This window comes from Mixophyes fleayi, chromosome 12, assembly GCF_038048845.1.
Source record: "Mixophyes fleayi isolate aMixFle1 chromosome 12, aMixFle1.hap1, whole genome shotgun sequence".
Lineage (NCBI taxonomy): Eukaryota > Metazoa > Chordata > Amphibia > Anura > Limnodynastidae > Mixophyes > Mixophyes fleayi.
Genome location: NC_134413.1, coordinates 281603 through 294190, shown reverse-complemented (window position 1 = coordinate 294190; position 12588 = coordinate 281603). Strand labels below are relative to the sequence as shown.

The 12588-nt window shown below is 46.3% G+C and overlaps 1 protein-coding gene across 1 annotated transcript in view; it reads left to right on the top strand.

Moving 5' to 3' along the window:
- Window positions 1-12091, top strand: part of SPTLC2 (serine palmitoyltransferase long chain base subunit 2) — a 29695-nt gene extending 17604 nt beyond the window's left edge. Inside the window, 13 exon segments of the mRNA XM_075192933.1 lie at window positions 1187-1372; window positions 1975-2065; window positions 2068-2128; window positions 2465-2613; window positions 2781-2905; window positions 2997-3090; window positions 3252-3292; window positions 3294-3358; window positions 3442-3661; window positions 3942-4068; window positions 9672-9807; window positions 10421-10550; window positions 11021-12091. Coding sequence (XP_075049034.1) covers window positions 1187-1372; window positions 1975-2065; window positions 2068-2128; window positions 2465-2613; window positions 2781-2905; window positions 2997-3090; window positions 3252-3292; window positions 3294-3358; window positions 3442-3661; window positions 3942-4068; window positions 9672-9807; window positions 10421-10550; window positions 11021-11140 — 1545 coding nt within the window. The 3' untranslated portion in view covers window positions 11141-12091.
- The last annotated feature ends 497 nt before the right edge of the window (window positions 12092-12588 follow it).

The following is a 12588-nucleotide window of genomic DNA, read 5'->3' as shown; positions in this document are numbered from 1 at the left end:
TTTAAAACAGCTCATGGGATGTGACCGGTCCTCCTATTTTGTATTTCCTTCCTTTTTAATAAAAAGTGTTTTCTTTCCATCTAAATTCACCCTGTGACCAGCTATCGAGTTACTTACAGACCTCTTGCTCTTTACATCCTGTCTGAGCTCTGCATGTGCACTGCCCCCTGCTGGCAGGTCCACTGTATCTCCACACACTAGTATTTATTATTCAGTTGTATAGAAATATCTATATTTCATGCGATGTGTTGCAGAAATTGTAACTTTTACCTTATCTGTTTAAGTTGCATTTGATTAGGGTCTTAACACTTTATTATTAATCTTCATCTCTTGCTTGTCTGTCTCCCTCCAGTTTTGAGGTGGGCTGGGATAGAACAACTTGTAGACAATCAGATCATTGTAATGTTCACAGAAGCACAGAATATTTCTGGATGTTAGTGTGCTGATCTTGTGGGAGCCAATGGCAGTGAGGACTCTGCTGCATGTGACAGGGCCAGTCTCATGCTGGCAGGAGGCAGCAGGAAGTCACAGAATTGGGGCTCTGGATAGTGGAAGAAGCAGGGTCCCCAGCAGCACAGAGTAGTAATGTGAGGCTGCTTTCACACTGATACAGGAAGCCACAGACTGAGAGTTATATAGTGGAAGGAGCAGGGTCTCCAGCAGTACAGAGTAGTGATGTGAGGCTGCTGTCACACTGATACAGGGAGTCATAGATTGAGAGTTATATAGTGGAAGGAGCAGGGTCCCCAGCAGCACATATACTTGTTAGTGAATAGGGAGGAAAGTGTTCTAGTAGTTTGAGAAGGATGATCCCCCATAGAGTGTAAGCTTGTGAGCAGCCTTCTCATCTCTGTCTGTTTTACCCAGTTTGTTTATTAGTTTACTATGTTTGTCCCCAATTGTAAAGCACTATGGAATATGTTGCCGCTATATAAATAAATGATGATGATGATCCCAGTCACTCGTCTTTGGGACATTGGATAGATCATTATTTCATTAGGGGGTTCCAATGCGTGATATCAGATCAGCTATAGCGCTGTATAACACATACCTTGCAATACTAAACTCTCACCATTATGTAATCATCTTCATTATCTTTAACATTAAGCCTAATATATTAGATAGATGGATAGATATATACTTTAGTGTATAATCTGACTGAGCACTTTTCTCCGCCCCCCCTCAGGTTATCCACAATGGAGGGCTGTACAAGAGACCGTTTCAGGAGGCGTTTGAGGAGACCCCGATGTGGTTGCCGTCCTGACGTATATGGGCTAATGGGATCCTGACACTGTTTGGATACCTGAGAGACTTCCTCCGGGCCTGTAAGATTGAGAAGTGTCACCACGCCACGGAGCGGGAAGAGCAGAAAGTAAGACGCTGGAGACCTGCGGGAGCAGTGATCTTAGAGGGAGATACACAGGATAGGTCTCAATTTACAGGTTGGGGAGATGCAATGCCTGTTATATAATTGTAGTATTCCTTATACGTGCTCTGGTCACTGGAGGCGTGTGGACCGTACATAATCACATAGGAGTCGGTGTCTCGTTGCCTGGGACCCGCAGAGTATTCGTGAGAGATGGCCGCAGACCTATGTGAATGAGCCACGAGACTGATGCCTCCTGGCTGTTCATCGGGAACCAACATCTTGCCCAATTTGTGGCCAATCTATTAGAGTGCTGCAGGCAGGGGTGGAGGAAGGGGATAACTGTCCAGGTCCTCTATAGACTCATCCGTTTGGGCACCGGTGACTAATTCTCAGGTGCTTTGGGGGTGAGTTGGGTACAGAAAGCCCCGTGTGTTGCCTCCTCTCACATGGTGATGAAGCCCCCAAGTGTCCAATCGCTGTGCCCATCTGTGTGGCTTGCCCATGTTATGCAGGCGTGTAATGGGTGTAGCGCAATATGCTGGTTTGTGGAGAGCGTCTAAACCGCCTATAATGCTCAGTTCCTCCACCTATGGTTTGCCTTTCAGGACTTTGTATCGCTGTACCAGGACTTTGAGAACTTTTACACACGGAACTTGTACATGAGGATCAGAGATAACTGGAACCGACCAGTGTGCAGCGTCCAGGCGAGCGAGTGGATGTTCTAGAGAGATTCTCAGATGACTACAATTGGACCTTCAAGTAAGAAGAAAGTCCCTTTAGTGCACCAGTAAGGCAGCAATTTGATGGTAAAAACCTAGCAAAGGTTGTGTACTAGTGAGCGGAGACAGAGTGGCTGATAGTGTTGCACAAATGCATACTGTGGATTGGTGGATACATGGGGAGGACATGCCATCCAGTTCCTGTTGAATGGAGTCTTTGACCCGTATACGACCTAGTTAGGTCACATCCTGGAGATGTGGGAGGGCTGTAACGTTATCATTTAGGGGGGAAGTTATACTTTATAGTAGTTTTGGTGTGAGATTGGTTTTAGGCTTCCTCCAGTGTTTTACCCAAGTCTTGTTTTGCTCTCCCCAGGTTCACAGGTCGGGTGATTAAAGGTGTGATCAACATGGGTTCCTATAATTACCTGGGCTTCGCCCGGAACAGTGGTTTCTTCAATGACGCCTCGGCAAATGTGCTGCGTCAGTATGGTGGCGGAGTGTGTAGCACGAGGCAGGAAATGGGTGAGTGGATAAGATGTGTTGTGTGTTATCTATTCCCTTATAAACTGTTACTTTTATTAGCACTATATTATGTGCACCCCACTGCTGTTTCATTTTCCATCGGTTCTGGCTGGAGTTATGGGGGCCCACGTTCCTGTAACATAATCTTATTGCCCCTTTTTCCGCAGGCAATCTGGATAAACACGAGGAACTGGAACATCTGGTTGCACGGTTCCTTGGTGTGGAAGCCGCCATGACTTATGGAATGGGCTTCGCTACAAATTCCATGAACATCCCAGCGCTGGCTGGAAAGGTGCGCTCTCGGGGTAACCGCGGCTTTGCAGTCACTTTTGAGCGGCATTTTTCTTTATTTTCTTTATATTTTTTTCGTTTTTTCTTGCTAGGGCTGTTTGATCTTAAGTGATGAATTAAACCATGCCAGTCTGGTACTGGGAGCCCGACTCTCGGGGGCCACTATTCGTATCTTCAAGCACAACAGTAAGTGAAAGATCTGTGTTTACCCAGAGCTCTAAAAGTGTGTTGGTCATCTCTCTCACCTCTGTCTTACCTCTCGCGCTCTCTCTCTCTCTCTCTCTCACCTCTGTCTTACCTCTCGCGCTCTCTCTCTCTCTCCTTGTGCACTCTCGCCTCTCTCGCAGACATGCAGAGTCTGGAGAAGTTGCTGAGAGATGCCATTGTTACAGGGGCAGCCTCGTACACACAGGCCATGGAAGAAGATCCTTATCCTGGTGGAAGGGATATACAGGTGAAGAGAGGGGGGTATAAGATGTGGGGCAGGGGGTGTGGGATGAGTCTAGGTGTTGCCTGACCTTCTTCTCCTGATTGCAGTATGGAGGGGTCCATCGTCCGCCTACCTGAGGTCATAGCCCTGAAGAAGAAGTACAAGGCATATCTGTACTTGGATGAGGCGCACAGTATTGGGGCCCTGGGACCAAATGGGCGAGGGGTGGTCGACTACTTTGGTCTGGACCCCCGAGATGTGGACATCATGATGGGAACCTTCACCAAGAGTTTTGGCGGTGCTGGGGGCTACATTGGTGGTAGCAAGGTAAATCCCCATCACAGATATCTCTCCTACTCATAGTATTTATCACTTTGTAGCATTATATAAAGGTCAGTGTAGTATGTAACCTTCTCTGTAAAGCCACCAGCATAACGTCCTAATGTTAACCTTAGCCAGGTAGTGAACTTGAACACGGACCATAGTGGCCATATTACATAAGTTAGACGCCTTTGTAATGGTCGCTGCTGGTTACAGTATTGTAAATACATATTTAATTTGGGTGGATCTAGGTTGATCCCTACTAATGTCTCTCACTCTTTGCCAGATCCTCATTGATTACCTGCGCAAACACTCGCACAGTACCGCCTACGCCACCTCCATGTCTCCGCCCGTGGCAGAGCAAATCTTCACTTCTATGAAGTGCATTATGGGAGAAGACGGCACTAGTCTCGGTGAGTAGCACTCGGTGTCTGAATGTCATCGGCTTAAATCATGGCATCAGATTTATCCTAAACCTCTAATCAGAATAAAAACGCTTGTTTTTGGGGTATTGTGGGGTTAGATTACTCATAGACAGAGGATAGTTTAGTACATTGAGCAGGACGGTCCGTGTCTGTCTAAATCAGTGTTGGCTAACCTGTGACCTCCAGGTGTTGTGAAACTACAAGTATTATGGCCGCATGGTGGCGTAGTGGTTAGCACTTCTGCCTCACAGCACTGAGGACATGAGTTTGATTCCCGACCATGGCCTTATCTGTGTGGAGTTTGTATGTTTCCCTTGTGTTTGTGTGGGTTTCCTCCGGGTGCTCCGGTTTCCTCCCACACTCCAAAACATACTGGTAGGTTAATTGGCTGCTGACAAATTGACCCTAGTCTGTGTCTCTGTATATGTTGGGGAATTTAGACTGTAAGCCCCAATGGGCAGGGACTGATGTGAGTGAGTTCTCTGTACAGCGCTGCGGAATTAGTGGCGCTATATAAATAAATGGTGATGATGATTTTAAGAGCACAAAGCTGAGAACATGATCTGTTGTATAGGGCTGGAAGCTGCACTTCCTGTCTGGCCACTAGGTGGAGGTGTAGAGCCATGTTACACAAAGGAGACTGAGGTTACAGCGTTATTGATATGTGTAATGTGCCTGTCGGGGGCGGTAGGCTGCGATCACTGTAACAATCTATATCTTTGTTTCATATTGCTGACTGCAGCAACATCTCCGGACCCCTCTCTCTGCCCCCACACCGCTGTGTTCCTTGAATAGTTTTGTAGAGCAGGAGGGGACACTAGTTATGTGGGTCACACTGTCCTGTCTGTTACTTAATGAGGCGATAATGAGTTTAATGAGTGTGTGTGAGGGGGGGGGGGTGTGATCTGCTATATAATGACAGTGTAAATGGGTTACAGTAAATACAGTGTGAGTCTCTTCTATATAGAAATATCCCCTGTCTGTGCACAGACTGTGGAGTGGGAGCTGCTCATTGTGATACCATAAGGTGGTATCTGAGTCTGACCCCAGCAGTGCAGAGTAGGAGGGTACCCCATAATTCAGGTATGGGGGTGAGGCCTTGTAGTGTCTAAGGGAAATGTCTGTCTCCTGAGATCTGGCTGCTGGTGATAAAGAACTGGCCCAGGCTTAGTGTACCAGGAATGCAGTTTACCATATGTTTTATAGTGCACATATTTACACTCACAGAGGCGGCCATTCTGTTGGTTCAACCAATATTTCCTTTGATCCACTGCCCCGTGAATATTGGTTTATAAGATGGCTCAGTGATGTCACTGGTTCCTAGCTAAGTGATTGGCTGCATTCTCACTCTGGAGTATTATGACAGTATTTTGGTACCGGTGAGCTCCCTGTCAGATAGTCTTATATTGCATGGAAAGTGCTGCGTTATATGGTGATAAATTAAAAAATCATGCTTTCTCCCATTTGTCAGTATTATAATGTGATCACTAGGTGGCGCTGTTTTATTTATTAATTATTAATAATAACTTTATTAATAATAATATTATTAGCATAACAATTAATCAGACACTTGTTCCCTTTACGAAATGCAATAGTGTCCAAGTTGGATGAGCTCTACAGTGGTGGAACATTATAAGGTGTTGTGGTGATTTTTAGGCCACAATCAGGGCGATATCGCACTAAATATTTTCTCTGTCCCCAGTAATGGTGTTTGTACTTTTGTTATAACTTTATACAGTGAGCCCTGACCCAGCTCCAGATAATAGGACAAAGGTCAGTCTCTCCCTGTCTGACTCTACAGGAGGATCCATTTACACTTCTGAGGGTCCAGGATAGAGCCGCCCCTCCTATACCCTATTGTATGTATGTGTGTGTTTACATAGCACCTTACACAGATAAGGAGGGAATGACTGAGCCCAAGAGCTTATTGTCTGCAGACCCTGTGTGGACTGAGACTTCTGCTTTCTCTCCTCTCTGTAATCTGATGCCTGTTCTGTCTGTATGCAATGGGGAAAACCACATGTTACTAACTATAACTCTTCTGTGTCTAGCCTGAAGAGCTTACTATCTAGCTGCTCCATATCTGAGCATGACTGTGCTTCTGTCAGACTCTTTACTTGACGATAAGTTTTATTCTCTATACATTCCCCAGCACTGTGCGGCAGGGATGCAGATGTCCATGGGGACATTATTGGACAGGTAACATCTAATCAGATTCAGGGTATAAAATGAAAGTGAACGTCTGATTGGTCGCTGTCTTGGTTTGGATGTATGTGTCCTGTATTCCGCTGACTGTTGGTTACGGGCGTTCAGTGCCGTTCTGTGCCATGTCACTGCTGTAGATAAGGGCAGTTTGTACAGGTGTGGTACCTGGCAGGTAAACTGTTTATTTACCTGCATAGAACAGCCCCGACATCTGTTGCTCATTAACCCTTTTTCTCCCGTGCTGAGCTTTGTAAGGATCACTGGAGAATTGTGCTTTGCTCAGCAATACGCCCACATTGGCTAAATGCCGGAGATTGTGCGGAATGTTTTCTCAGCGTCTGTGTGGGGGACGTTGCAGAAATCTCTCTGTATAACATCTGGCTTTACATTAAATCTCCATATTTGTGTGCGGAGAGTAACACTCTGTATAATGACCTGCGCTATGGGTCTTTATCAATAGATATTTATTATCTCTTTAACCAAAACCAGCAAATGTTTCTATTCCATTGACATTCCTGCTCTCCCGGAGGTGTGAACCAGTAAAAGAAGCTTATTGTCTCTCCTCAGGGGGCCAGAAGCTTTAGACACCCCGAATCTTTCACCTTGTTTGTCTGACACTTTCCAAAGTGTCTGTAGTTACATTCCAGCTACAGCCCATTTGTTTGTTTTTTCCCCTCCTGATGGTAAACACAATACCCTGTGTGCAAGCTACGATCTTACCTATGTATCTGTGTCATGCTTTACATTCATTGTATGTGCTTGTTTCCTATCTGTAAGATCACGTAAGCGCGCGGCCGGCCCTGGTGAGCTCTGAGATGATGAGCGCGTGTAAAGCTGTGTTTAGGGCAAAGCGCAAGGTTATATCTGTGCTGTTTATGAGCATTTTTGTTGTTTAATGTCCATGTATCCTGAGCCCTGACAGACTAAGTATTTGATGTCCGGCTCAGTCTATGGGGAGTGCTGGAGCCGCCACAAGATGATTTATGCTCCGTAGATAAACACTAGGAGCCTACAATCTCCCCAGAGAGCAGTCTCTGCTCAGCCAGGGATTCTAAACATTGTCCAGGATCAAAGGGGAAAGTGGATACTTATTAGAGGGGCCGCTCAGCAGCATCTGTGTGAGGAGGAGGAGGGGGGCCGGGTCACTTGGAGGCATTTAACCCATTCCCAGGATCCCTGTGATGTTACATGAGAGGCTGACACTACTCCCTGCACTGGGAGAGACGCCAGGCACCAGGGGCATCCAGAATTGTTCTAATCCCTATTGGGGTCACAGATCCATGCCCGTTTTCTGCTGGTGTGAATCTTGCTTAAAGTCTGTTAATCATCGTTATGTTTTTTGGTCCACTTATGATAGCAGAATTTTGAGACGTGTTTTATAGATGCGGAGATGATCTGCGGCTTTGGAGCTGTTGTAAAACTACAAGTTCCAGCATGGCCTTTCACTGGGAATTGTAGTGCCTGGCTCCTCTGTGTACCAGTTGTGGTGTAGTGGAAGGGGGGATATTTAATGGGAGAAATTATCCCTGCCCCCTTACATCCTCTGATAATTGCCCCAGGACAGACGGATGGGGCCTCTTCATGCAATTACAGTCCTACAAGATCACAGGAGAAAAAATTGATTCCAGATTGTGTGGGGCCAGGAAAGAGAGTGACCCCACAAGACTGACGGGAAGCAGGACCCTCTGTGTCTCTCGAGGCAGCGCTCTGTAATCTCACAAAGAGCGCACTGTCTGTCTCTGCCACAGGTTACATAGAATGGGAGATAGATGGGATGTGCCTGGTGATGTAAGTACAGGAGAGGACAGTTGTCAGCGCATAGCCTTAGTGCAAACCTCAATATATCTAGAATAATACAGATCTGTCCTTCCTGTTACATTTCTGCCTCCTCATAGTGAGTGAGTTCACCTGCATTTAGCCCAATTGTAAAGCGCTACGGGATCTGCTGGCGCTATTCAAATAAATGATGATGATGTGAGTGTAAGCCTGTGAGCAGGGCCCTCTTACCTCCCTGTCTGCAGTACCCGGTATGGTTCTATTACTGTGTTTGTTCTCAGTTCTAAAGCGCTACGGAATCTGCTGGCGCTATATAAATGATGTAGTTGGTTTGTAGGTAAGACCCAGTAGCTCTTATAGATATATTCAGCTGTGTACTGGTAAGGACCAGCGCAGATGATAATGGTCATTATTTTGGGAATTCGGGTGGTATGCGATGTGCCTGTTTACTGTCTGACTCGCACCTTGATCTAGTTATAGACGAGTCGGAAAATGATCTTGCAGAACGTTAACCCTTTGTGTGTCCGTGTGATGTCTGGATAGGGTTCTGTTCTGACGCCCGTCTGTCTCCGGGCGGGGAAGGAATGAGGATGCAGCCTCCCCTCACCCTCTGTACTGAGGCCTCTCGCTCCTCTTTCATGTGGTGGTCATCCTGCAGTCGTGCCGGCCCCTCATTACATGACCATGTGACATCACACACGTACCTTTCATCTCACATGTTGCTCATAGCAGCCAATCAGAGCTTCGCTTTATGAACTGAATGACAGAAAGTATTTGCTATGGGCAACACCAACTTTGCACCACTTCTTATAATTGCTCCCCAGCATGTCTTCTCTCCGCCTGGTTTAATGTAACCCCAGACTCATGTCATGCCATACTATAAGGAGGACTTTAGACGTTACATCATGGAATAATAATGGCGGAACATGCTTTCCAGTCACCTGGCTGCAGTATAATGACCGCGTTCGTCGTGTGAACTCCCAGTACATCCGAGTGAATCTACTCTCTGGCCTCCTAATGTAACTTGGAGAACAGACATTGAAGCAAAAACTGTCCATATTATGTGACTGAAAGGAAGACTTTGCTGCTTCTGCTCTTAGTGTGTGAGCTCTGCGGGTCAGAGATGGAATTCCTGCTGTATTAAGCCTGAACTTGTTGGCAAACGGTAACAAATTCCATTGTCTGTGCAGTCTGCCGGCTTCTCTTTAGATATATTGTCTGGCCCCTATTACAGGTTCACCCGCTGTGAGGTGCAGACACGAGAGCCTCTACACGCGGCCTGTCCTCGCTGTAGGGTGGCGCAGTGACGCAGATACCGGTGACCTGTGACCTCACTAATTGGATTATTAATTACCTGCTGGAAGTCTGAGCTTGTTTGTGACTGTTTCCGATTTCACCCGAGTTGCCACAAGAATTGTGGTCTCGCTCAGCTGTGTTACGAATCTCTACAGCCTCCGTACACATAGAGGTCATTTCACTATTAATGTATTTATGAGTGATTTGTGTCCTGTAAGTGATGGATAGTTTTTCCCTCTAGAACAGATCAGATAGTTCTCCCAGATGTAATATTGGTGTCTGTATAACGTCTCCCTCCCTCTCCCCCCGCACAGGACGGGAGCGCGTGGTGCAGCTGGCCGAGAATACACGCTACTTTCGACGTCGGCTCACAGAGATGGGATTCATCATATATGGGAACAGCGACTCTCCCGTGGTTCCGTTAATGCTCTACATGCCGGCAAAGATCGGGTGAGTACCTGGCGGTGTAGGTTAGTTCGGAGACACCGAGGATTTAGGATGAAATGAGGGGGATCCGCTTTATCCATCATACTGTGCAGTCTCCACAATGTCTGGGGATGATGTTACTTAGACCACAACCTCAGGATGATGGAGCATCTGCACCATCTTAGACAATCGGTGAGTCCCCAGCATTCACCATAGCCTGATGGCCACTGGTCTGATGTGAGAGATTACATAGAGGAGAGACATGTATGAGAGTCCTCTGTAATTAACGGGAAGTGACAGACGTGCCCCAGCCAGGTGTTTGCATAGTTTTAGGATGAGACTATTGGCCCCCGGCTACGAGACGGTGTTTATCTCACGCCAGACTCTCCCTGAGCAACTCTGCTGGAGACATCCATCCTGAACATACTAGTAGGTTAATTGTCTGCTATCCCTAGACTGTGTGTTAGGGAATTTAGACTGTAAGCTCCCATGGTGCAGAGAGTGATGCGAGTTCTCTGTACAGCACTGTATCAATAACTGATGATGGTGTCTGATGAAACGGGACACGATCCCACAGGGTAATGGTGTGTGCTTATTATACAAGGAGTCTGAGCTCCACTTGTCGTCTCCTCCACAGGGCCTTTGGACGGGAGATGCTGAAGAGAAATATTGGGGTAGTGGTCGTGGGGTTTCCTGCCACCCCAATTATTGAGTCCAGAGCTCGATTTTGTGTGTCAGCTGCACATACTAAGGAGATGTTGGACCAGGTGAGTACTGTGGGGCTATTCCTATTGATTGCCTCACTTCTGCCAGGTGTTGCCTAGTGGACCCGAGGCTCACACTCTTTGTCTCATATACTGAAGTCGTGCCTTTACCGGTGAGAACCCATCCAGTATATGTTAGGACCATTTCCTGTAACTATTTTTATTCCTTTTCTCCACTGCGCTGGTCATTCCTCATACGTCAGCCCCCACCCTCCTCTCCTACATCCCCTCTAAGGTACTCAGACTCATCTCCCTCCATATCCCATCCCCCATAATTCACTTCTTCTTCCTTTCTTCTCTGTGTCCCATTAACCAAACCTATTTTAGACTCCGGTCCCTGTTCTCCTCTGAACTGATGCTGCCCCAATCCGTGTGAGGTTAACCCTGCTCCACACATGAGACCAGCCTGAGGCTGTGCACATATATGTACCAGTCTGAGTGGGCACTAACCACCACCATTGTTTTCCCCACAGGCGCTGAACAAGATCAGTGAGGTGGGAGATCTCTTACAGTTGAAATATTCCCGCCATCATTTTGTACCACTTTTGGATCGTCCATTTGATGAGACCACGTACGAGGAGACTGAAGATTGACGCCAATACTTCCCTATCCAGGACTGTTTTCACCATCCTGCGCGGGTATTCTGTGCCATGAGATCAGCTGGCGCTGTGTACGCCACCTCCTCCGCACCCAGTCCTCGTTTTCACTGTAGGGATGGTGGAGAAAAGGTGCTATTTTTAGAATAGCATATATTATATATAATATCTATACACATATTATATATAATATTATGTGTATATATATTTTTTCCCCTTTCATTTTATATATTATTTATTTAGGACGGGACTAGTGAGGACATTTCCATGTCTGAGGCCCCTACACTCTGTCTGAGGACTTGAGACAATATATCTGGGCAGCTATTCACATAATTTATGTCTTTTTAAATGTTTTATATCGTTGCCCTGGTGCCAAGACTGGTGGTCTACATGGGCTGTTATCTGCCTTCCCTGCGAGGCCGGAAACCATAACTGGCAGACAGGGAGCTAAATGTCTGACGTCCATGGTTGGTAGAGACTGGCCCAGGGCTCTCATTCCTTATGTGAGTCTCCGGCATGAGGCTGGAACGTGGCGGTGATGTCTGTAGTCCGTGCTGGGTATTGGTGGAGAACTGACCATTAGGTTATTACTAAACTACACTATAGACCCTCCCAGCACAGCTAAGGGTCACCAGGGGCCCTGGGGTGATGAGGGGACGTCAGCCCATCTAATGTTACATTCCTTCTCTGAATTATTCCTGCTGTGACCGGGCCCCTGAGTCTGCTCCAGGGCCCCGGTCATCACTCATTTAATGGCCTTAACATGGGATTCTTTTTGGTATGAAGTGTGGAAATACTGAGCGGAAAGAATACAGACTACATAAATCACTGGCAGTATTTGTACAGATTCCACCATATTTATAAAACATCACACACACAAATCACATATCTGCTTTATGGGGGAGCGGGGTTGTCAGCTGCTAACAAATAAAAATACATTTATTTTCATTACTGTGCTGTATCTTTCATTTTATAAATGTGTTATGCTTGCCTTAGAAAACACAAAACAGAACTGAGCGCTGAGTTACGTGTATATGACCAGAACTGGAGGCTGTTCAGAAAATGAAACTATTTTGTGTATAATAAAGTATTTTTCACCTAACAATGTGGCATAATAAATGAAGGCTTTAATACACAGCTCATTAACTGCAAACACAACATCCAGTACTGACTATGAGAATGTATATAACGGGTGTATTACTTGTTGGGGGCTATAACACTTGGGTGGGGTGTGCGGAGCCGCGCTGGTCTTGGTAGATTAATGATGTTGGTGTAATCTCCGCGCCCAGAGTTATTTCTGCCAACTGACATCAACAGCAAAAAAAATTGAAACTGAACAATTTGTGCCACCCAAAGTATTCTCTGTTTGTGTAGATACCTCTGACCTCAGCCTCACCTGTCCTCTTGTCCCCTGAGCTTACAGTTTAGTCTCTACCCTTGGGCAC